We start from the raw sequence: 26,716 nt of genomic DNA, 5'->3' as shown, positions 1-26,716 counted from the left end.
GGCGCTAGCCCCACATGACAAGGAACATTCAACATGTAACACCACCAAAAAGAAATTAAACCAACCTAACTATACACTAACTATCGGAAATAAACTTAATAATTAATAAGTATCTCGGTGAGGTGTGATATCTAATTATATAAATAATATAATATATATAAATATAAATATATAAATTGTACAAATAACATCGGCCTACTTTCAGGCGAAGAAAAGTGATAGGCTTTCCTATACGCCCGACAAGCAACCACTACAAATCCCCCCGGCCAAGATCACACTTTGGTGTTAATCACATCAAAGGGTGATAGACGCTTGGCGGAAAACCGTTAACCTGTATTAGGATGGTCACTGCTTTATGTCTTTAGCGTGGTATTTTCCGATAAGTCTACCTTGGGGATCTTCTAATTCGTAATAACTGTGACCAAGCCTGCGTTTTATTCTAGCTTTTACAAACGTAGGAGCTAGTTTTGCGCTGAAACCTTTAATGAAATTGCTCTGCTGAAAGTTGCGTCTGTAGACCTCCTGGCCAACCTTGAACGCTACGTCACGACTTCGAAGATTGTACTGCTGTTCGTTTCGTTGGTGTTGTTTTTGTATGGTTCGTTGGGCTGTTTTTCGAATCACATCAAACGAATCTTCCCGACCAAAACTCACTGTACGATCTTCTAAAACCTGCAAATTTCGTACGAGCTGATAGGTGTCTCCATTGGTGATCATGTGCTGTCCAAATGCAACCCGATAGGGGCTGTCGTTTAGGGCTGAATGCAGACTAGATCGTAAGGCACAACTAATAGAACTAAGCTGCTCATCCCAATTAGTTTGATCTGGCTTGATGTAAGCTTTAATGGCTGCAATAACGGAACGGTTAACGCGTTCCGATGCATTGGCTTGAGGTGCGTACACAGCCGTATAAAAATGCTGCACATTGTACTTTTTCAACAGAGAATTGAAGTGATGGGACTTAAATTGTACTCCATTGTCGGACACAACCACTTCGGGTACCCCGAAGCAATGGAATAGGTCCTCTTCCATAAATCGAGTTATCGCCTCCGCTGTAAATTTCTTTACGGGTTTTAAAAACGGATATTTTGAAAGATGGTCCAAAACAACGAAGATACCGATGTTTCCGGATTTGCTTCGTGGATACGGACCCAGGAAATCCACAAACAACTTCTGAAAAACTCGTTGAGTTTCCTTCACTGGAGCTAATGGGGGTCGTAACGAACGATTCGGGTACTTGGTGCACTTGCAAACCGAACAGCTGTTTATGAACGCTCTCACATCGGTTACTAAACTTGGCCAATAATAATATCGTCGAACTCTCTCCAACGTTTTATTAATGCCGCTATGAGCTGCTAACGACTGTTCGTGACTCTGTTTTAGTACATCTGACACCAGCTCCTTTGGAACCCATAGCTTCCAACACAGGTCGTCAGCGATCTGATCAGCAGCCGCGTGTTCTGCTCGCCGATATATATGATTATCGATCACTTTAATGTCTGGCATCTGTGTCTGAGTGCATTCAATTTTTCGTATCAGTTCCAAATATTCTGCTGACTTGAAGCAATCCGACTGCAGGTCTACCAATCCCTCGCAGCTGAATGCAGATAGATCTTCGGTGTGCACTCGCGACAGAGCATCTGGGACAACATTTTGGCTACCTTTGCGGTGGAAAATTTTGAAGTTGAACCCCTGCAATTTGAGAGCCCATCTTGCCAACCTAGAACTTAGGTCCGATTGTGACATTAGCCACTTTAATGATGCATGGTCGGTATGGATGGAGAACTCGTGCCCTTCCACATAAGCTCGAAACTTCTTCACACACATTATGGCTGCCAAACACTCTTTCTCCGTGACTGAATAGTTTCGCTGACACTGATTCAGCTTGCGAGACATGAATGCGATTGGGATATCATTACCATCGCTATCAGTTTGCATTAACACGCCACCAACTCCGGTGTGGCTGGCATCGCAATGAATGGCAAATGGAATGGTAAAGTCGGGGCTATGTAAGACTGGCGCCCCACACATTTGGTCTTTTAAACTTTCAAACGCCCTTTGCGCTTCGTTGGTCCATACAAACGAACGACGTTTCTTTAGCGTATCTGATATTGGGGCCGCAATTCCAGCATAGTTTTTAATAAATTTATGGTACCATCCAGTGGTTCCCAAAAATCGTCGCACTTGCTTCACCGATCGCGGCACTGGAAACTCCCGAATGGCAGCAACTTTTTCGGGATCCGTTTGTATCATCCCATACCCTATAACGTGGCCCAGGTATTTCACTTCCTTCAGACAAAATTTGCTCTTCTCTACATTTATCGTCAGACCAGCTTGAGACAGCCGGTCGGCCAGCGCTTTCAACACGGACATGTGCTTCTCGAATGACTCCGAAATCACCAATAAGTCGTCGAGATAAATGAAAATCTCATTTCGCAAAGATGGTGGGATAACTTTATCCATCAGTTTGGACATGGTCTGTGGGGCATTGCATAAGCCAAACGGCATCACCGTGAATTGATATAATGGCCTCCCAGGCACCGCAAAAGCCGTCTTCTCCCGAGCCCTTGGGGTAAGCGGAATCTGCCAGTAAGCATCTTTAAGATCGATGCTTGAAATGAACTGCGCTTTTGGAAGTCTACTTAAAATGCCATCAATGAGGGGCATAGGGTAAGCATTTTTGACTGTTACTCCGTTCACTTTCCGGCTATCAAGGCAAAGGCGAACCTTACCTGGCTTACGCACAATCACGACAGGGGAAGACCACGGGCTATCTGACTCTTCAATCACACCAAGGCCTAACATTCGGTCCAATTCTTCGTATATACATTTTTCGACTGCAGGCGACACTGGGTAGTGACGTTGTTTTATGGGGCGAGTCTCTGAAATTTCTATGTCATGTGTAAGCCAGTTTGTCTTTCCTAATCCTTTTTCGGCAAACGAAGGGAACATCTGTACGATCGCTACTAGTTCCTTCTGCTGTAATTCCGACAAAGGTATTTGCATCGGGTTGTCAAAATTTATAGCCGCCAAACTGTTATTATTCGCTTTGCTCATTAAAAAGAACGGCAATAGATTAAAGCTTCTCCAAAAGTCTATTCCTAGATATAACTCCTGCGATAACGATGGTACAAGATAAAGACATATTCGTTTTGCATTTCCACGAAAGCAAATGAGTGTGGAGATCCTACCTAGAATAACTTGCTTTTTCCCATCTGCGGTTCGCACGGCTGACTTCATCGGCTTGACCTCAGGGTTTGTTCGAGCTAACTCTTCTGCAAATTTACCCCCAAGGCAGCTGATTGAGGCGCCTGTGTCCATCAATCCACTTATCGTCTTGCCAAACAGCGTGACATTGGCGTAGGGTCGTAGATCAGTTATATTACTAATAACAGAGGATAATATTGCTCTGCGTGTATTTTTACTCTGCGTGCGGAACAGCTTTCTACGCTTACGGTCTCGAGTTTTGCTAGGCGCAGGGGTCGTTTCCTGATCGTCGTCCTGTAATGGTGTCATAGTGGTCGTTATCATGTCAGGGAGTAGTGGGAGTGAGCTTGACGTTGCCCTGGTTACTCCGTATTCGTCGCCTTCGACACTAATTTGCGTGCACTCGATAGCGGTGCACGAGCCAACTCGTTTTTTGACGAGCTACATTTTCGGCACGATGGTTTATATGTGTCCCGCTTACCACATCCATAACAGAACACCTTACGCTCTGCTTCGCACTCTTGATATCGGTGGCCTTGTTTATTGCAATTCCAGCAAGAAAGCGTCATCGCGTCAATATCAAAAGCGTCAGCTTCTTCCGAATCGGATTCTGCAGGACCTTCTGTCTGGATGGACATTTCGTTCACCTGATTGCGAGGAACAAATCGTCGAGTAGCCGGGATTGGCTTAGCAGCGTTTTCGATGAACCTTTCACGCTTGCGTACCACTTGTCGCAACTGCACAATGTTCTGTATGGGCACATATAAAATCTCATGTTGTATGTCATTGAGCAGATTTGCTCGTAACACCTCTAACAAGGACTGCTCGGTCATGGGCTGCACAAGCTTGTCTGCAAGCGCAACTATGGCCTCATAGAAACTGTCAAACGGTTCGTTGAGTTTCTGCTTCCTCTGAGTGATCGCGGTTCTGATTTCTAAATCTGTTCTGCCGTCCGAAAACTGCGATCTCAGAGCTATACAGAGATCAATCCAGCGCACTCTTGGTACGCTTTTATGATACCTCCAGTACCATTCACCCGCGCTTCCTTCGAACAGGTTGCTCGCGTAACGAGATAACAATTCAAAATTTCTGTCTAATGTCTGGCTGGTCAGAGCTTCGACGCGATACAAAAAATCATCTATTGACATAGTGGAGCGCCCTGAGAATCTCAACTTCCAGTTCGCGATTATCTGGCTAATCCGATCCGCGCGCAACTGATGTGATTGCTGCGACTCGGGTGGAGCTGACAAGTTAGTCGGTCGCTCGGACTCTGAGTTTGGTAAGGCTGCGTTTTCCCTGGCGGATAACCTAAAGAGTTGCTCAAAGGATTGATTTGACCTAACGGGAGATGACTGCCTATGTGCTGGGTGTACCCTTTCCGTTGGAACTGGAGCTGCATTCTGGAGCGACAATCTTTGAAACCCCGCTTCAATCGCGTTAGCTAGCATTTGAGTGTGCTGTGCTAGTGCGGCTGCCACTGCGTCCGCAATGGTCTGTTGCACGCTACCATCCGTGGCTGGCAGACCAGTTCGAGCTGCGGATGCTGACACCACTACTGCCGCAGGGTTTGGCGGTTGGCCTCTAGGACGATCTGGAGCGGCCATTGGACCGGAAACACTAGGCCCTTCGGGTTGGCTTATACTTCGGCCCCCACTCTGCATATTGGCAGCGGATAATTGGTTTTGCTGTGATTTTAGTGTTTTCGATCGAGATCTGGTCACTGACACTGCTCTTGGTTGGTGGCCTGAGGCTTGAGCTGCTTCTAGTTCTTCTGCCAAATTAAGGGTCGATTTGCTCAGCGCAGTTCTGCACACTGGACAGACTTTTTTATTTCCTGAACGTGCACTAAAGCAGGTGTGATGGAAATAGTGGTTACAGCTGGTCGCCAACAGCTGGCCGGGGTATTCGACTTCTTGCGTACATACACAGCAAACGGTTTCGCTCTCTTTTGGCTGACTCCTATAATCCGGGCTTCGGTCTACCGGCATCGTAAAGTAATCCTATATATTAACTAGCTTTAAGCACTTTCCTATAAATCTAGTTCAGACAAATATTAACGACAAACAATAATAACGGGGACAACTCAAAAAAAACGATATTTCATAAAGAGATTTGGGGAAACCATGCAACCCTTTCCCTCCGAGAAGGTTGCCAATAATTATACGTGGTAGAGCGATAAAGGGAGAAATAAAGAAAAGGTATCTTCGGCAATCGTGACCCAAGTAGCAGCTCTAGGCCACATCTTGTCTGCGGCGAATGCCTAAACATAGGGACGGACGACTTTCTTGCTCGCGTGCCCATACCAGGATCACGACGGTGCTCGTCAGCCGCCAATCGAAGAAACATTACCGAAGCGGTTACGGGGAGTTTGTATTAGTTTATGCATGCTACGACCTATACCTTTTCCGCAGCCATTATCGGTCCGGGCCGGAAGCGTAGCACGAAGAAACGCACCAGCAACAGGGGTGCCACATTCGGCCGGCGATAACCTGCTGTATAAATCGGCGCACGAATAGACCAATCACTAGAAAGTAGAGAGAGAAACAAAAGACGGAGGCACCCTAAGAACCCCGATTCGAGTTGAGCGGCAACAAAAAAAATCTGTTAATTCTTCTAGCTGACTCCGGCGACAACTGAAACAAAGCTACCCAAGATACCTGTCAATTTCCAAGGGATACGGGAGAATGTGTTCACTAATACGCTTCTGTATAGCGGCAGGTCGTAGATTTACTCCACGAATAACCCTGTGTCCAGCCAACTTCCACATACCAGTGAATCCACTTAGATTTCACTGCTATGGCATATACTGCTCGGCAATAAAGCTATGTTGAAGCTATTATCGGTTCCAGAACAGCTTACCATCGCACAGGGGTTATGGATCCTATTCCGATGCGGGCTAAACGTTATCGGAAACTAATCAGCATCCACCATCACAGTATCCAATCCCAGGACAAAAGGAAGGGATTTAAGGAAGGGGGTGGGAAACGGGGAACAAAAGTCTTAGGCCAGTGCATGACTATGCACTGCTCGCAGGTGTTATGGACTTTCTAAAAAAAATTTTCTGCTTCGGAGTCAAGGTTGGCTGGGGCCACACACAGCCATATATGTTAATGTGACTTCGCTTTGTAAGGTTTACAATTACGTCAACCCTGACCTTCGGGCCTTTCGGGCCCCACGTTGGGCGCCAATTAAAATAATTATTACTGTAACGAGTCACGAAGAGAATCTTCGCACAATGAAGCTGGTGGTCGGCTAACTGAGAAGGAGTACGCGCTCGCTTCCACGGCTGGTCTCTGGTCGGAAATGGGGATGGGTTCTTTGGGGTAACCCTCCAGTTAGGTTGCTTCGTTCCTGCGGGTATTATTTTATTAAAATTCGCGTACTCTTTTTGGGAATGGGAGGGGGACAGACAAGGAAAGGATCATTAGGGGTTCGGTAAGTATATTTGGGCAAAGATAGTATAGAGAAGGAATAGGGATCTACCACCGCGTCGGACATCTCTGTTTTGCTGGCACGGAGTCGTGCCACGCCCACCCTACCATGATCCTGAAAAGGCCAATAATAATATCAGGATCCCTGTAGTGTCCGGTATTGGTCATCCTATTTCACTCCCGAGCGGCATGGTTCCCCCAAATACGGTAACGTCTAGCACATATTCATCTTAACAATCATTTTATTAGAAACTATATTCAGATACCCTCATGTTACAAAAAAAACACTAACAGAGAACTCCAAGACAAGGCTAAATGGACAAAAGTAGGAACAAAAAGCGTCACAAGAGATATAGCTATTAATTCTAGGGAATATTTAGATTAATAAATACGATAAGTATAAATAGTTATAAGTGCATATACGATATTTTATATTGCGATATAAACTAATGATTTTTCCTTAAATAGAAAGATAATAATTCAGCGCCATATAGGTACACATGTCCCAGCACATCGGCTTCAGGGAGTAGTTGGACATACTATTCGTTTTACCAATCTTACTGTAAAGGCAGAAGGCCAATCAGCTGTGACTAGTTTAAAAGTGTGAGGTCAACGACCGACAAACAGCTCTAGCAAAAAAACGAAGCTTTTGCCACGCTCGCGGAATTTTGGGAGGCAAAGCAATGTAGTGTTGTTGGTATAGTATAAAGCTCACTCAGTTGTTGTTTGTGTTCCCGCGGCGAAAGATCTTTCGTAGCTGGGCGTGTCGCTGTGTGTGGGTGCATTACGCTTTTACCTGCAAACCAAAAACAAAATCGAACAGCACGTGCTGCATGGCATAAGCTCGCTGATGTGACCCGGCCGAGCGGACGCTTTTAAGCTCAATCTTTTAAACTTGTACAAAATGCATTTTCAAACTTTTCAGGTGTGGTTGGTTTTTCTTTTCTGTTTTTCTTTTCTGTCTACAATTATCACTAAGTATATCCAACTACACAAAAACGGACATATCACCGGACTGCGAGAGTCAAGGGAATGCGAGTCACGGGGGGGATCTTACTGGCCTCAGTGGCTTTCAATGGGCTGTGTGTACATATGTATGTGAGCACATCTCTTTACTTTTTTGTTTTTGGGTACATTCAGCCTACATAATGACACTAACGAGCACCTATGACAAACACTGGCCTCAGCTGCACTTTAACTACACGTTGGACAGCTAGGCCCGAATCACGAGAAGAACAAGAGAGGCGATACCACTCAGGGTCGCCGGGAGGTTATGTCCACACGTGGCGCACTATCTTTTTTTTCAGCCCGGTAGGAAAATTTCCGCTGCTTCCGTCCTACGCTGACTGCAAGTTCCGGGTTAACGCGCTTCTTGGCCCGGTTTTGAACGCGAAACGGTTACGCCAATTCGCCGCACTAAGCCCGGTCAGACGGCTGTCTTCGCATCGCGCAGCCAAAGTTCACTGCCCGCGACTTGGTGGATCAGCTGGTTCGTAGTGCGGGGGCTTAAAGCTCGGGCTGCAGCTTTGGAATACTTCCCAAACTAAGTGCCGATTCTAATGTGGAATTTGAAAATACTGATCAGGCTACTTTTTCTAACAGTTCTTAATGCACATATTTACCCTGTTGGAACTGGCACTGCGAAAATAGGGGGATGGGGTTGAGGTGCTAATTCCCTCTTTCTCCAGGTGTTTTTGTGTTGGGGCTGCTGACCTCCAAGCGGAAAATACAGAATAATTCGGAAAATCTAACTTCGAGGCTCCTAGCACTATCGAAGGCCGGTACTCACGTTTTCGTTTAGAACCCAATCTGTTTTCTTGGGTTCTTTTTTTTTCGATCTGGTGCACTTTTGTTTCACACACGGCGGTTTAATTTTATTTTTATTATTTTTTTCTCACCGCGCAACTGAATTTTTGTACGGCCACGAGGAGAAAGAAAGATTTGGGCGGATCTACCGACCAACAAAAATTTGGTTCTCCGGATCTGCCTTTGCACGATCCTTCGCCATTCACCTTGAACGGTTATGGAAATGGTGGTGAGATTTTTTTTTTTCGTTTTTCGCCTATTCTTAATGTCACCCCTAGGTGGCGCTAGACCCACATGACAAGGAACATTCAACATGTAACACCACCAAAAAGAAATTAAACCAACCTAACTATACACTAACTATCGGAAATAAACTTAATAATTAATAAGTATCTCGGTGAGGTGTGATATCTAATTATATAAATAATATAATATATATAAATATAAATATATAAATTGTACAAATAACATCGGCCTACTTTCAGGCGAAGAAAAGTGATAGGCTTTCCTATACGCCCGACAAGCAACCACTACAAGTTCTTCGGTTTTAGTTACATTAACAGTTAGATAATGGTATTCGTAATTGATAGGTATGTTGATCGATCCAGTTTTGAATATCATATATCCGTTTTGGGATTTTATAGAATTTATTTCTATGTTTTGGCCCTGTGCCATTACGATGGTAATTATGAGGAAGATGAGGATTTTAATTGTGTTGAAGTTCGCCGATTCCATTAACTTCCTCGGTTTCTCTGGAATTATTATATTTGCTTCTATTAGATTTCTTCTTTTTCTTGAATTTTGATTTATAATGAGTTATTTTCCTACCCCTATTCTTTTCTTCATAATGTTTTTCGTCTACCTGTCTAATTTCACCCGTCCTTTTGAAAGGATTTGTTACCTTAGACTTAACTAGAGGTGATAGTTTATAGCGGGTATCTACTTCATACTCTATGCGGTTTTTATTTAATTGAGTGATTTTATTCACTTTATTTAGTTGTGTGTCATAATCAGGTGAGCCTGCATAAATGAATATATCAGCTGGTGTCCTATTTGTGGTATTATGTTTGGTTTTATGATTATAAGTATAAAGACTTAATTCAAACTTCGTGAATCTATCTTCTGTGTTATCCTCGCTAGATATTATTCTTAATTTTTCATTTACTGTTTTATGAAATCTTTCTACGTCAGATATTCCATTTTTGCTGGAAGTGATCTCTATTTTGACGTTTTCCGCATTCAGCCATGCTTGCAATGCTGTGCACATAAAAGCTGAATCTTTATCGGCTTTGATTTCAATTGGTTTGCCCATCTCGTTAAAAACTTTCATGATGGCTCTTTTTGCTTCTAACCAGTCACGACTTTTTACTTCTACAAGAGTGGCAAACTTCGAGTATACGTCAATACATGATAGGAACTGTTGGTTACCAACCATATAGAAATCCATGACGTATTTCTCTCTGATGTTCAGTATTTCCGGTGTAGTTTCGAATGCCAACTTCGTATTTCTATGCTCTGTTTTGGCAATATTACAAGTAGGACATTCGTTTATGATGTTTTGGATTAGTTTTTGATAATCCGGGTAATAGTATTTTCCCCTAAACCAATTGACGGTTTTCTCTATCCCTGGATGGAGTAAGCCTTTATGATTCTTTAATATGGTTTCTTTAAATTCAGCGTAATTCTGAATATCTAGGAGTTTCGTGCTTGATTTAATAGCTTTGGTTATATTGTTAGAATTAATGATTTCTAAATAGGCTTTTTGGAATGGAGGAAAATCTGTTTCGTTATGGAAATATAATGCGCTCTTTTTGGTGCATAGATATTCCTTTATTATATCCTTCGCTAAGGTGTTAGTCATTTCCTTATACGTGATCTTGATGATTAGCTTGTGAAAATAACGAATTGTTTCTACCTTATCTTCATTGCCTTTTATTAGCTCAATTTGCCGATTGTAATAGTTAATTGGTCTTTCCGTGATAGCAATGTGATTTAGATTGTCTTCCTGTGCGCTATGTACAGTTGCACCAACGCTATTGGAAGCTTCTCCCAGGAGATTTTCATTAATCTTTACCCTTGATAAGGCATCAGCTACATGATTTTCTTTGCCTGGTAGATATTTCATTTTAAAATCAAACTCATTCAGTTTTATTTTCCACCTTTGTAATTTCATATTTGGCTCCTTGAGGTTGTTCAACCAAATCAAGGGTTTATGATCGCTTTGTATCTCGAATGTTCTACCGAACAGGTATGAACGGAAATACTTGGTTGCCCATACGATCGCTAATAATTCCTTTTCGATGGCTGAATAGTTTATTTCATGTTCATTTAGGGTTCTGCTAGCGTAGCAGATCGGTTTGTGTTCTTGTGACAAAACCGCTCCCAATGCCATGTTACTAGCGTCGGTTGTTACCGTGAACATTTTGTCAAAGTCTGGGAACGCAAGGATAGGGTCTGAGGTGATGAGTACTTTTAGTCTCTCAAATGCCTCGACGTACTTTTCTTCCTTGGGGTCTATGACAGCTCCTTTCTTTAGTTTGAGTGTCATGGGTTTTGCTATGTTTGCAAAATTAGGAATGAATTTCCTGTAGAACCCGCACAGACCTAAGAATGACTTTATTTGTTTAGTCGTTTCTGGTATTGGAAATTTAACAATGCCAGAGATTTTGCCTGGATTTGGTACTATTCCTTCAGTAGTGACTACATGACCTAGGAATTCAGTTTCCTTTTTCATGAATTCACATTTATCCATTTGTAGCTTCAAGTTGGCGTCTCTCAACTTTCCAAATACTCTCCTTAGTGACAACAAGTGTTCTTCCAATGAAGTGGAAAATATAATGATGTCATCTAAGTATACAAAGCAATCTTTGAAGATTAACTCTTCTAGCAGATTGTTCATACATCTTTGGAAGGTAGCTGGGGCAGTGGTTAGCCCAAAGGGCATACGAGTGAACTCGTAATGTCCATGCTTAGTGGAGAACGCAGTTTTGGGGATTGAGCTAGGTTCCATGGGTATTTGATGGAAACCTTTTGCTAAATCGATTGTCGTAAAATACTGACATTTACCTAGTTTGTCTAGGATTTCATCCATTCTTGGAGTTGGGAATTTGTCCTTAACTGTTATTTCATTTAGACTTCTATAGTCTACTACCATTCGATATTTTTGCTTTCCTGAAGCATCTATCTTCTTCGGAATCATAGATATGGGCGAGCAGTAAGGAGAATTCGACTTTCGAATTATTCCCTGCCTGATCATATCTTTGATTTGCTGGTTTACCTCCTGATCATGTATCTGGGCATATTTGTATGGTCGTCTGTAGACCGGGTCTTCATGTTGAGTTTTGATCTCGTGCTTGATTGTACTTGTGAAAGTCAAATTGTCACCTTCTCTGTACTGCACATCCTTAAACTCATATAAGACCTTCTTTAACTCTTCCCTCTCTTCGTCGTTTAAGTGTTCCAATCTTAATTGATTACATTCCCTTAATTCACTGTCTAGAGCGGAAGCGAAGTATTGATCTCCCTCTGGAGATGGGTCAAGGCACTTAGGTGCGATCTTCTCTTCTTTTGTAGAGGGATCAGTGCACTTCTGTGCGGTCTTGCCGGCTTCAATAGCTTCTCCACTCTGAATGATTGGGTACGACCTAGCTCCTAGTGTTACAGTGTCATTTCTGTAATCGATGACGGCTTTACTTGCCATCAAGTATTCTCTTCCTAATAAAATATCATAATTTTCGGAAAAGTTATGTATGTAGAACTTTTGTTCGGACGGACATGTTTTGTTCGCATTCCTCATTATACTCTTAGTTAAACGGACAAGTCCATTGATGGTATGGACCGTAAGGTTATCGTCTTTTATCTCGGAATCTGTGTAATTTTCTTTCATGATGTTGATCGATGATCCCGAGTCAGCGATACACCTTAATATTCTTTTATTAATGGTAATGTTTATATAGGGTCCTCCTCGGTTTCTTCCGAGGCGGCTTGATGAAAATTTACGTCCATCTTCGTTTGGCCACTCTGGCTCTCCCTCCCTCTTTTAGTAGGTTGGTTGGGTCCACTCCCACTAGCTTGGTTTTGAAATATTTGCTGATTGAATGGATTCTGAGCCCTACCTTGATTCAAGGAATTTTTGAACTCATTGTATAATCCAGGATTTTGGGAATTTTGATTTTGATTTGTTCGATTAGTCTGACCTGTTCCAGATGAACTCTGAGTTTGATTGTGATAGTTAGTAGTATTATAATTTGGATAATAGTTTTCAACATTCTTTCGATTTGATTGAGACGATTTCGATTGATCTTTATTTGTACCTGAATCTGTTGTACTAGCTTCATACAATCCTTCTTCTTGTGCTGCCTTCTTAAGATTAGACAATGTGGTAATATCTTTTCTTGCTAAGGTCAAGTAATGACATCTTTAATTGTGTTGTTCAAAGCGTTTTTATAAATGACATTATTTTCTGGTATGTTTTCTAAGTTTAGCTTATTGTTTATTAATAATGCTTTTATCTCTAATTCTTCTATAAACTTACGAAGACTGCCGTTGAATCTGGTGGTGTATAGTTGTCGTAAGAGTTCTTCATATGGTGTGTGATTTTGGAACTCGTTGATCAGCGCCGTCTTCAGTTCGAGCCACGTGTTGGGTTGTATCATTTGCGATATGCGTTGTGCCTCTCCTGACAGTTGGATCTCGGTCGCTCCAAATAGGATCCTTTGTTGGCGAAGATCTTCAGTTGGATATAATCCGCATACATATTCGATTCGTTTGATAAATGAGCTTAGCTGTCCAGATGAACCGTCATAGGCAGGTATTTGTCGGATCGACAGCAGTGCCTGGTTCAAGTGGATTTCGCTCAATGATAGTGGTGGTAACGCCATGTTGTTGGTGTTGATTGGGTTTTGTTTTGTTGTAGTTTTTAACTTTATTTTGGTTCACTTGTAAGTTTTTTTGATTTTGTATTAAGTGTTTCACTGTCCTTGGTGATTCACTATCTCCGCTTACTTCAGTTCACTTAAATTAGTTTTGCAAATCGTATGTGCTTGCAGCACATAGGTTCTTTGGCGGATTTCACAATTTTATTAACAATTCCGGGATTACGTGATCACAGTAATTATAAATTACACAAGCTGACCATTACCGAAATATAGGTGTTAATTTTAAACGAAATCCTACCGACTGCGCCAGTTAAATATCCGCAACTCGATTTTAAGTTTTTTAACAAAGACTTTTATTTTACAACTTAAATATCTTTATGTCACAAGATTTAAATGAATTCCCCGACTTGACTTTCGGTCTGCTGGTCTCAAACGGAACTGATCTCTCTGCTGCTGGCTAGTTTCCATGAGCCCTTCTCTTGGAACTCCCGACTCTGGCTTCGGGCGTTGCTTTCCTCGGCTGCATTTTCGTGTCGGTGGCGTACGTGCCTGGATCGATATTTGGGGATGCGTCGGCTTTGATGAAAGGCATCCACTGCTGGCGATCGGTGTTGCATTACATGACGGAGCTAGGAATGTGATACTCCTTGGTTTTATGTCTAGCTTTGATTGGTCCTCATGAGTGGCGTGATTCTAAAGAATCGATTTCTCGAGAGTGGCGTGATTCTAATGTTGATGAAACAATGTGGTCCATTGTTTATATTATGGAGGGCCCTAGCTTGGAGTATGGGAAGAAACAGTTATTGATTCTTGAGTGGGGTCCTGTTACTTGTGTGGATGGGGTGGATGAATTGTACATAAACATAATGTGTATGGGATGTGGGGAATTATGGATATGTCACCATATATATAAAAATAAATAAATACATAAATAAAATCGTTACAGGATCACCTTAAGAAAATCATTAGGTGGAAAAGTCAATAGAAGCCTTGGGCCAATGGTAGTGAAAAGGGTATAAATTGGGATGCACTGATAAAAAAAGTAGAACATGATTAAATAACACACAGCACAGAAGCAAATGCCTTGTAAACTTTTATTCGGCGTAGAACAGAGAGGAAAAATTGTAGACGAATTGAAATTCAAACTAGAAGAGTTAAATGACGTACAAGAAAACAAATATCTAATAGAATTAAGAGAAAAAGCGGCGAAAAATATAGATATAGCGTGCAACAAAAAGCAATATGAGAAGTGCTAAATGAAACCTAAGGGGTACAAGGAATGAGACTTTGTGATGGCTAAAAATGTTGATCGCACAATGTTAAACCACTATGTTATCGCAAAAGTAGAAGGTTTTTAAGTATCCTGTAACCCGTATCAAGGTCTTTGGAGTATCAAAAACATAAAACAGTGTATAGGTAACAGAAAAAAAGGCATTAGCTTTTATACGCTTTATTAGCTTTAAAAGAAAAGAATGTATTATATACTAAGTATAATAAGTGTAAGCTAAAATATAATTCCATTAACTGGATTCCAGTCAGGATGTTTGATTTGTGGTAGGATAACCCGTATCAGTCAGTAGGGTCAGTCAGCAGCACCATTTAAACCTATATTAGCCAATACGACATCCCTTAGAATAATAATCTTAGAATAATAATAGATGAATACGGCCACATAAAAAATATGTAGATCGACGTTCAATCATTCTAAATGGCGCATAAAGGGAGAAGTAAAACTTACATAAAGTAATAATCATCCAGGCTCCGTTTTTCACATTCACAAAAGTTTTCCGATTTACTTTTGAAATCACATAAATTGGGGTTCTCTTTTTCCCAATCCGCAAGATTTCTTCGTTTTCAAAACGAAAACATTTTCGTTGACGAAATGAAAAGTAAACGGCTTTTTATACAACAAAACGAACCTTAATTGCAATAGGAAAAAAATAGATGACTTATTGATGCATTAACATAAACTTGATACCTATATCAGGGTAATTTAACTTGTGCTTTCTTTATAAATAATTTTATTTTAACCCAACCTAAAATTTGGCTCGGAAAAAATTGGCCACAGCAACAACAAATTTCGTTTTGGTGTAAGCAGCTGACGCATTCCGATTTGGTTATCGGAACGTTGGCAATTAATAAATTTTTGCGTATAACAGCACAAATGTGCATGTAACAGCTCAGACTGTGCTTGTAACATGCGCTTAACAGAACATCTGGGTGAGCACAGCTGTTTCCCGCCCAATAATATTCGGACTTCAAAATGTAACAAATCGATAAAAAAATATGTGAAAAATGAAACGAAAACGAAACGTTTTGGCTGAAAACGTAGTCCGCAAAAGTAAATGAAAAACGGAGCCTGCCTGAATATTTCACTCTCACACTGTTGGCGTATTCGTCGTTCGTCGCCTTCAATCGATGCAGTCGACCCTCCTCTACCCGTTGCTTGGCCCAGATTAGCTTCGATTTCTCCTCTTAGGAGCCGGAGCTGCCTTGGAGTCGACTCAGTAACTTTAGGGTACTTGAAATGTACTGAGTTTTCTCGTTCATTTCCGCCCTGAAACGCTTTGATCCTTCATTACGCAGGGAGCTGGTGCCTGGTTCAGGCGAGCGGAGAAGATTATCTTCTTCGGTTCTGCTTACCAAGAGCACGCTCTCCAAATCCGAGTCTGTCTCGACATCTGCGCATCTTGGCAACTGTCATGGCCTATTCTTGCCAAGTCACAGGTATGACAGCTGTCGCAGAGACAGAGACAGCTGCAGAGACAATAAAGAAAGGATGGAACTATGCCAAATAATGATCACATTACGACAATCAAGCACCTCCCGAAACCAACTAATTCCGCAGATATGCAAAAAGCCTAGGACTCTTTTCATACTTCAGGAGATTCATTCCGGGTTAGTCGAAAGTGGCTAAAGCATTGCACGCTCTGAAAAAAACAATAATTAATAAATAAATAAATAAATAACAATAAACAGTAATTTGAGCTATATGACAATTGTGTGACAATATTTAATTATCTCTGTGAGAGACTGGCCTCAGCACCAGTTCTAGCCCTATATAGTCCGACTAAGGAAACAGCATTGCATTGTGACGGGTTTGGAGGAATTTTATTACAAAAACAGGATAATAACAAATTTCATCCAATTTGATATTTTTCTCACTTATGAATTAGAAATTCTAGCCATAATCTACTCATTGAATAAATTTAAGATTTATTCTTAATTGGCCTTACTCTAGGCTTATGTAAGAACACTTTAAATTCAAAAATTACTCGATGGGCCCTTGAACTTGAAAACTATGACTACACAGTGAATCATCGAAGTGGAAAATACATGCCCCATATCGGTGGCTTAAGTAGATACTTCCAACAATCGCTCAAAGACAAATTCCATTCGACACATTGCATATTGACCATATCGGACCCCTCCCCTAGTGCTAATGAAGATTTCAAGATCTTAACGAAATATTTTGAAAATTATAGCAAACCAAGGAGAATTGTCAGTTATAGGTTCCTGTTTCACATCGTTGAAATTCAGTGAGTTTTTGCTAAGTAACAACATTTAACATGTTAGAGCAGCAACTGCCTCACCACAGGCAAATGGGCAAGTGGGGAGACTAATAGAATAATGAAAAGTATGTTAGCAAAGTTAACTGAACCATTGCTACATTCAGATTTGTGTAAACTACTTACACAACCGGAATATACAATAAACAATTCAAAAACATTCGCTTACTGGGAAAATACCATCAGTAATATTCTTCTGAATTTCTGAATTGAATTTCTAGAAGACAAAACCAAGACCGCCAAGTCACAGGTGTGACAGCTGTCGCAGAGACAGAGACAGCTGCAGAGAGAATTACTCCTCCACGTGCCAGCCGGTGGTCATGCTTTCCACCCACGTTTTAGTTCACATCTCAGTCCCATTACATGGTTAATTTAGTTCCTATCCGCTTGGCATCCGCGGGCCAATTTAGTGGCTATCGAATAGACGGGGCCCTTGTGGAGGGTACAGCTACCAGATTTTATATGTAATGGTAAGCTCTAGGTTCCGGAAGTCCTTCGTAGGGAGAACTATGTGCTCTCATATCCACTGAAATGCTCTTAATCAAATTTCAAATATGAAAATAAAGTAAAAGTAATGACAAATATTGAATGAAAGTAAAACATATTGAAATACCAGCAAAATCAGACTTCAAAAACTTCAAACTCACAAACTCACTCTTTCACTTCACTCGAGAATGTCATTTAGTCGGCGCTCTCTATTAGAAACAAATAGAATCGCAACAAACTTATGTAATCTCACTCGAATTGCGCCAACGATTGATTTTCTACAAGTATATTTTATAACTGACATAGTAGGATTGAACGATCTGCAAAGTCTCAGCACCGTACAACCTTCGACTATATTTATGTATGTATTTTTTATTCAATAAAAAAAACCTTTTCTGTTTTTTTCGAAAAAGATTGCTGAAGTATAAGGCAGAGAAGGCAATATATCGAATTGAACGTCCCAGTCAAATTAAAACACAAAAAAAACGAGCAACAGAAGTTTCCATACGTGCACCAAATATAACTTCGTACCGAATTTTATCTAAAACGCCATATTGTACGGAAATCAAGTGCTACGAAAGCCATTATATTCGAAATCTTAATTCGAATTGTTCAATCATAAATCTTAAAACCCAACAAAATTTTGAAATTCCCTGTAGGATTGGTTTGAGTTACGAGGTCAAACGTAATTTAATAGTACCAAAATGCTTTGAAAAATGTATTCAATATATGGAACATCAATTGTATGGCAATAAAATGCATATTGCTTACTTAAGAAGAAAAAGACAATATATGCCAAATAACGATATAATTTTAAACAGAACAGGTGAGAGTGACAATTTATGTCTGCAAGATATATATTCAATGGAATTGAAATCCATTTTATCAAAAATGTGTTGGAGTACATTGTGCATTACTGGAGAATGTGATAGCTGTACTTTGAGAATCCCAATATTGGAACGACAAAACTTGCAAATGAAGTCGCCATTTAATTTATTGAGAAATTATTTGAATTATTTAGAATTATTATTTATCAATAATTATTGCTTAATCAATACTGTATATTCCAAACATAAGATAAACCTGGATAAACCAACTAAAGAATCATCTTGTGATTTGAACAAAACCCTGCTGTGTCCAAGAGATGGAAAACAATTAAAAGTGTGTTCTCAAAATCCAGTTTATATATTGAATGAAACAAGAAAAATTTCAAATGAAAGTCAGCTATCCATAGTATTATTCACATTAACACCTATATCCATTGAACCGCAGTTAATTATGACATTATTTTGTAATATTGAGGCCAAAATGAACAGGAATGTTATCGGAGACAGCAAGGTAAGTATTAATTCAACGTTATCTCTCACTTTCAGACAAAAAAACTGCTCTGATCAAGGAACCGTAACCGAAACCATAGCCGTAAAACCAAAAGAAATTTTGATTTTTTATTATATAATCATTCAGGCTCCGTTTTTCACATTCACAAATGTTACTTTACTTTTTTGATTTACTTTTGAAATCACATAAATTGGGACTCCCGTTTTCACGATCCGCAAGATTTCATCGTTTTCACAACAAAAACATTTCCGTTGACGAAATGAAAAGTAAACGGCTTTTTATAGAACAAAACAAACCTTAATTGCAAAGGAAAAAAATAGATGAATTATTGATGCATTCACATAAAGTTGACACCTATATCAGGGTAGTTAAACTTGTGCTTTCCTTATAAATAATTTTACTTTAACCCAAAATCAAATTTTGCTCGGAAAAAATTGGCCGGGCAACAGCAGTTTTCATTTTGGTGCAAACAGCTGACGCAGTTCGATTTGGCTATCGGAACATTGGCAAGACATTTTTGTGCATAAGAGCACACATGAACATGTAACAGCTCAGACTTGTAACATGCGCTTAACAGAACATCTAGGACTTCGAAACTAAGTGCAGAAAATTTATTTTGTATATTAAAATTACCGCTTTGTTCTTTATATCCAGGGGAAAGCATAAATCAAGTTTGTTTGTCGATCCGAAATAACTTCACATATTTGAAACCTTGACCATTAGCCATTTAATTTTCAATTTGCATGCTGTTACTCACAGTTCGCCAGACACGTTAAATACACAAGTGTTGCATCTAAGATGTCTGGATCTTCTTAGATCACGTAATTTCTACCGTCGTTTTGCTTCAAAAAAAGCAATTGAAAAAAACCGAGGGGGAACGTTGTGAGTTGCTGCGGAGACCGCAACTTTACACTTATACCCGATACTAAGTCAGTATGGCTCTCCTCCGGCAGACGCCGCTAATATTAAACGACACGACAAAGAGTGCGTGCGAGAGAGACAGAAAATCAGTCTGAACGTGACGTCGGGCGCTGCGTAGCCAATGCAAATTGATTTCTTCCTTTTCGCTATAAAAATTATCCGATCTGATCTAGATTCAGCAGTCTGATAGATATAGTCATTATCTATGATTCTGCGTTTTTAGTTTTCTTGTATCCTCAATATTATGGATGCAACAGTTTTTCGTCCTTTGTGTGGGCGAAATTCTGAGATATACGTTTTATAGTGAGATCTAACAGAAGTGCGGATACCAAATTTGGTTACTCTAGACTTAATAGTCTCTGAGATTTGTGGTTGCCCCAGATTTTCGTCCTTTGCGGGGGCGGAAGTGGGTGCAGCGAAGTTTTGAAATATTTTTGTAGCAGTGACATATCACAGAAGTCTGGATCCAAAACATCGTTGATCTAGCTCTTATAGTCTTTGAGCACTATGCGCTGAAGGGGACGGACAGACGGACGGACATGGCTCCATCGACTCGGCTATTGATGCTGATCAAGAATATATATACTTTTTGGGGTCGGAAACGATTCCTTCTGGACGTTACACACATCCACTTTTACCACAAATCTAATATACCCCAATACTCATTTTGAGTATCGGGTATAAAAAACAGGATGAATATCGTTCGTTAATTAGTCTGAAACACTGGTTTGAAAACCATTTGTTTCGAAAAATTATTTGATTTTAATGTTGTTCAAATTTTTTAATATGGAGTTTTCTGTTGTGTGTGCCAAAAAATCATGCAATAAGCAGATCACCCTCGATCAGCCGATTATCCCCTGCTGGCTCTGCGACAGCATAGTGCACGCATTTCAAAGCGTAATGGTTTGCACTACAGTTGCGAGGCATGCCGTGCGGTGGAGAAATACATGGTGGCTTCTATGAGGCAGACGCGGAAGGGCTATAAGAAGCTGACCGTTGGCTTTAAAAAGCAGTACGATCGGCGCCTAGCCATGGAATCTCAATTTGGCAGTCTGCAACTGTTAAATGAGTCTCCGAGGCGTAAAAGGATCATTCCGCGGGATCTGTAATTGCCAGCCGTCACTCAGCCGTTCGCGGCCGAAAACCTGACTCCGATCACTCCAAGTGTGCAGCAGTTGATCTCGCCACTTGATCTTGCCACTCCAAGGGCAACGACAGCTGCTGGCTTTTATTTTTATTCAAAGCAAAATAAAAGCCGTGGGGTTAAAGGTGGAGAAATTCAACTTCTCTTATGCTTCTCGTTTAAGATAAGCATCTCCCCAACTCAAATTGACACCAGGACCGTACAGAATCAGTACAGAACCAATTTTTTACTCTTTTCTCTGCAGGGACTTAACTGGGATGTGGGTGTGACTCCCTTATTACTCTAGTAGACTGGTATTAGTAATACCATCCTGAGCTAACCGTAGAAAAATGCTTGGTGTGATTATTATGCACAACTTGATCAGGGGTGACATAGACAGCACTGATCTGTTGAGCCGCATAAACTTCACGATTCCTATTAGACTTACTAGAAATTTCCACAATCTCCAAATTGTTCCTTCCACTTTGTCGATCGAATTATTCTTTGCATGAACCGTTTAGGGTATTATGCTCGGATTATAATTCCATCTACCATATTATATCCACCATTAATTCTATTCCTCTTATTAAATTACTAATCCTTACACACCTTTCTAGTAATTAGTAATTGTAGTGGTATTTGTATTTTGAATGCATGCCTAGTTCTCTTAGTAACTTTAGTGCTAATTTTCCTCGAATATTAGTCTAACAGCTACCTTTCCAGCACGCTCGCGTAACAGCCTTCTGCTGGTTTCAGACAGGCCACTTGACGGTGCAGTAATTGCATCGCCTCTTGCAAAATGCAGTCATTGCATGTCAACGTCCAAGAAATGAAATCAATCCGCTCGATTGGTCGACAGGTACTCAACCATTACCGATGAAATTTTAGAATAGTTTTTCTAAATAAAGATACCGAAACAACTTGGGTGACTGCAATTTTGTATTTTAATATGACGAAAAAAAAGGAGTGCGTGCGTTCGTTTTCATGGATTTTTCTCGACTTCCTTCATATATTAAAACAATTTCTTTTGTCTACCTTACCTACGGTGGCAAAGCGGGGCGAATTCGCCAAGAGCGAGAGAGCGAGCTTTTATTGCGCTCCCGCTTTGCCCTAGCCTAACTTACACTAGACTTCATGAACTACTATCCTAATAACAATTATTATTAGCCAAATGGCGCTACACCGGCCCCGTTGAAGGCCTGGAGGGCTTCAAACCATTGGCAGAAGCGCCAACTTGTGGATTGGCCTCCTGAACGTGGCTCCGCTGCTCGTCCTTAGGTCGACCACTCTGACCCTTCCGTCCTGCCCGGCGGTTGTTCCGACCACCCTTCCGAGGAGCCACTGTTGAGGGGGCAGGTTGTCCTCGGCGACGATTACGAGGTCGCCTTCCTTTATGTTTGGCTCCTCCTGGTGCCACTTGCATCTTATTTGCAATCCCAGCACATACTCCCGGGACCATCGCTGCCAGTAAATTTGCCTGGCTGACGAGACAAGCCGCCATCGCTTTAAGCAGCTCAGACCCTCCTGGTCGGGGTCCTGGGTGCTGGGGGTGCGATGAGCGGCCCACCTGTCAGCAGGTGCCCGGGAGTCAGCGCGTCTCCGTCGCTTGGGTCTGGGCTTAGGGGTCATAGCGGGCGCGAGTTGAGTACCGCCTCGATCCCGACCAGCACGGTCTCCAGCTCCTCTGCGGTGAGGAGAGCGCTCCCGACTACCCGTAGGAGTAGGCCCTTGGCAGACTTCACACCGGCCTCCCAAAGTCCGCCCATGTGCGGTGCTCGAGGCGGTATGAAGGCAAACTCGCACCCGCTTCTTGACGCAAATTCGCGTATCGCGTCCGCTTCCGCTTCTATCTTCCTCCGCAGTTCGCTGAAGTGGCGACTTGCTCCGACGAAATTTGTCGCGTTGTCGCAGTTCACGCGTTGCGGACATCCTCGACGACCGACGAACCTTTGGAATGCCAACAAGAAGGAATTAGTCGTCAAATCGGAGACAATTTCTAAATGAACCGCCTTGGACGCAAAACAGACAAATAACGCTATGTAGGACTGATAAGGGGGCCTTCCACGAATTTTCAGAGTCGTATAGACTGGGCCACAAAAATCAACGCCACATACTGAAAATGGAGTAGCGGCTTGCATTTAAAGCAATGAATACACGACTTAACTGTCGCCCTGCAGACCGCCTGAGCATTCACTATCCAAATGCGCTGTCTAAGGATACTCACAAGTGCTCGTGGGCCGGCATGAAAATTCGTTTGATGCAGATAGCGAACGTATGTCTGCACAAACTCCGAGCGTTTTGTCAATAACAAGGGAAACTTGGCATTACATGACATAGGAGCGTTAACTAGTCGCCCCCCAACTCGCAACAACGAAAAAGAGCACCAAGTCCCAGCCTCTTCATGGATGAAGGGATTCAAACGCTGAAGACTGGGGCCTAACTTGGTGGCTTTGCGAATCCTTTCAATATCTTCTTGAGACTCATTTTTCTGTGTTATTTCGACTATTTTTAGAAACGCCTCGTCGTATTCTACGGATGACGGAATTTTTCCAAAGTTGAGACTTTTGTCTTTGCATTTTCGGATGAAGCGGAACGCGAAAACGAACACTCTTAGCAGTTTGAGGTGTGACGAGTATCCCTCGATTACATCCACTAAGTAATTTGGCTTGGCCGCGACGGTCAGTCCGACCGATTTCTTTCGACTTTCCATCTGTATCTCTTCTTCGGAAAGCTCGAAGTGTGGATTTCTGGGCCAGCTCTCTTCTTCAAACTTTAAGAACTCTGGTCCACCAAACCAGATCGACTGCACGATTTCCTCTACGTCACAACCTCTCGAAACTATGTCTGCTGGGTTCTGTTTTGTTGGCACATGCCGCCACGTAGCTTCACTTGACCACTCTTGAATCTCCGCTACTCGGTTCGCAACGAATGTTGACAACGACGAAGGGTGGGATCTGATCCAATGAAGAGTAACTTCTGAATCTGGCCAGAATATCATTTTATCAATTGGAACCTTGAGAAGTGATTTGATTCGGTGACAAAGGTCTGCTAGAAGGTGAGCGGCACATAACTCAAGCCTTGGGAGCGTTTTCGTCTTGAGTGGCGCTACTTTCGACTTTGCAGTCAACAAGGAGACCTTGAAACCTTCTGCAGTCTTTCTACGGATATAGATGCAGGCTCCATAAGCTCTAATGGATGCGTCGGCAAAGGCATGTAGTTGAATCGGTGACATGGGATCAGTATGCACAAATCGAGGTATGGTAATCTTCTCCAACTGACCCAAGGATTATTTTAATAAGTTCCATGCTGTTTCCAAGTTCATTGGAATTGACTCATCCCAATCTAGCTTGTTGAGCCAAAGCTCCTACAGTAGGATCTTTCCCTTAATTACTAAAGGACTTAACAAGCCAAGGGGGTCAAACAGCTTTGATGTCACCGATAATATGTTCCGTTTTGTCGCTCGGAGACCCATAACTGACGTGCCAATTTGGAGCTTAAAGACGTCTTCGTGTGGCAGCCACGATATTCATAACGCCTTAGTTGACTCTGAGTCCGAGATCGTTATCGGTTTAACTGTGCTCTCGGATGCGGTGACCTCAGGTGAGTTCGAAAACCATTTAGTCAATTCAAACCCAGCGGTTTGAAGTTGTTGTGCTGGTATATTCTCAAGGACTCAGACGGGTCTCTTCTGCACACTATGAGCTGGAATTGTCTATCCGCATCAGCGACCCAGACTTGGCGATACATCTTCTTGACATCGGCTGTCAAGGCGTACCTGTGTAGTCTGAATCGGAGCAATGTCGAATACAGCTCATCCTGTATCGTAGGACCGACCATCAATATGTCGTTCAAGGCCACCTGAGAGGACGTTTTACAAGACGCATCGAAAACGACGCGGAGCTTGGTCGACGTGCTTTGAGGCCTCAACACACACTTATGTGGAATGAAATAATGTGGAGTTTTGGGGATTGTGTTGTCTGTGGTAGACATGTGACCCATGGAGAGGTACTCTTCCATGAACTCCAAGTACATTTTCTGCAACTCGGGGTCACGAGACAATCTTTTTTCTCAGGCACGACCTGAGTAGTCCTTCTATAATGCTTTTCACATAAATTGTGTTCAGGAGATAAAGACTTTTTAGAAGACGGTAATTCTTCCAGTGACCAAAACTTTTGTATTGTATTGTCGATGTGGATCACTGACTCTTCTCGACAACTCAAACAATTCCTAGCTTCTTGGGTGGCAGTCCCTTTGGAGTGTATCTGCCCGACACAATCCAGCCGAGAATCGTTTTCTGCAGAGTTGGATAGTCAGGACCTTGTCGAATCTGACCAACAGATAAAAGTTCGAAAAATGTTTCTGCACCTATCAACATATCTATCTTCTGTGGCTTGAAGAAATATGGGTCTGCAAGTGGTAAGTTCTTCGGGATTTTCCAGTCACTCACGTTAAGTGTCTGATCAGGGTGATACCCCGAAATGGACCTTAGAATCCAAAAATCAACCGAAAACTCACTACCAGTAATTCGCGACTTCACCACCGTGTGTATCTTTTTCTTGACTTGTGAATTGGATTCACCAATACCAAGCAAGTTGAAACACGACTCCTCCCTACGGATCTGTAAGCGCTGTGCTAAGTCCTCAGTTATAAAATTGATTTGAGACCCCGAGTCAAGCAGAGCTCGGGCCAAAACATGTTCACCATTATTTGTTCGGACGCTTACGATCGACGTAGCCAGAATAACTCTATCCATAGCTGTCGCATGGAGAGCATGCGAAGTGGAAGGTTGATTCTGATTGGGAGGAGGAGAAGAATTCTCTGGGGGTGATGGTAACGCTAGACTTTTATTCGCCACTGTGTACCTATGCAATAAGGTATGGTGTGAGCAGCCACACACTCGACACTTCTTAGCTTTGCATCGTACTACAGAGTGGCCTGGCTGCAGACAATTGATGCACAAGGATGCAGTTTTTGCGACAAATGGCCTTTCGCATTGCAGTAGCTGCATTGTTGGTTTTTGGTATTCGCGGTGGAACACGCGAATGAGCTCCGATTATGCGGCTTGCTTGGCACAGCTTTCTGCTCCTGCTTTGGTTTGTCCGAATTTTCGGCCGAAAGATGCTGATGTCTGCGATTAAGCAACTTTTCACAGTCCGTCCAAAGTGGCAGTTTGTCATAATCGAGCTGTTCTTCCCATTTCTCTTTGGTCACCGGATCGACTCTGCTCAAGACGAGATGAATAATCATCGCATTCGAGATCTTTTTATCATCGCCTATCGAACCATATATGGATGAGGCGGTATCGATAAAGTTCCTTAAGGACGATGCTGATTGCTGGGTCATTTTGGGAAGATTAAATAGGGCATCAATGTGATTTTTAAAGATCAGACAATCATTATCGTAGACCCGTTTTAAGCTAGCCATTGCTTTCTCGTAGTTGGTCTCGGTTACTTGGAAAGCCCTAACTGTTCCCAACGCTTCACCGGAGAGACACGAAAGCAAATGGTTGAACTTTTCGATAATTGGAATGCTTTGGTCATTATGAACTAGAGTCTCAAATAAACCTATGAAGTTTTTAAAGTCCGATAAGCTGCCGCTGAACTGCGGCAGAGCTAACTTCGGAAGGCGAGCACGAGTTGGGCCACCATAAGCTGGTACTGCCGGTATTGTCTCATCAGCTGTCTTTAATGCGCAAATGAGAGACATTAATTTTGCCTTTGTGACAATTGAGAGTTCTTCCAACTCGACTCCAAATTCATCGTCAATGTCTATATCTTCAATCTTCTCTTGAAGTTCGAGTGCCGTGTCAATGCTACAGCGTTTCGAGTCTGCACTCGAGCTCCGTCAATACCAGCGGAATATCCCCCGCTTCTAAACGGTCCGCTAATAAACGAATGCCTTTGACACGGCAACTGCGCTTTTTCTTCAGCTCTTCAAGGGCGATATTGTTGGCTTTTG

At 41.9% G+C, this 26,716-nt stretch overlaps 1 protein-coding gene across 4 annotated transcripts in view; it reads left to right on the top strand.

The window, feature by feature from the left end:
* Nucleotides 1–26,716, top strand: part of Atf6 (bZIP_ATF6 domain-containing protein ATf6) — a 290,062-nt gene that overhangs the window by 173,566 nt on the left and 89,780 nt on the right. For 2 of the 4 annotated variants that reach the window (XM_033378873.1, XM_033378872.1), the window contains exon 3: nucleotides 17,790–18,714. Coding sequence is in view for 2 of the 4 variants with exons in the window: in XM_033378869.1 (XP_033234760.1) it covers nucleotides 17,565–17,737; nucleotides 17,790–18,714 (1,098 nt within the window). In the remaining 2 variants the exon portion in view is untranslated. Of the gene's footprint in view, nucleotides 1–17,526; nucleotides 17,738–17,789; nucleotides 18,715–26,716 lie in introns of those variants that run through there. The other 2 variants (XM_033378870.1, XM_033378869.1) reach the window with 2 other exon arrangements.

Source organism: Drosophila pseudoobscura, chromosome 3 (genome assembly GCF_009870125.1).
Source record: "Drosophila pseudoobscura strain MV-25-SWS-2005 chromosome 3, UCI_Dpse_MV25, whole genome shotgun sequence".
In the NCBI taxonomy this organism is placed as follows: domain Eukaryota; kingdom Metazoa; phylum Arthropoda; class Insecta; order Diptera; family Drosophilidae; genus Drosophila; species Drosophila pseudoobscura.
The sequence above is the reverse complement of the archived record's forward strand: the minus strand, read 5'-3'. Positions and strand labels throughout refer to the sequence as shown.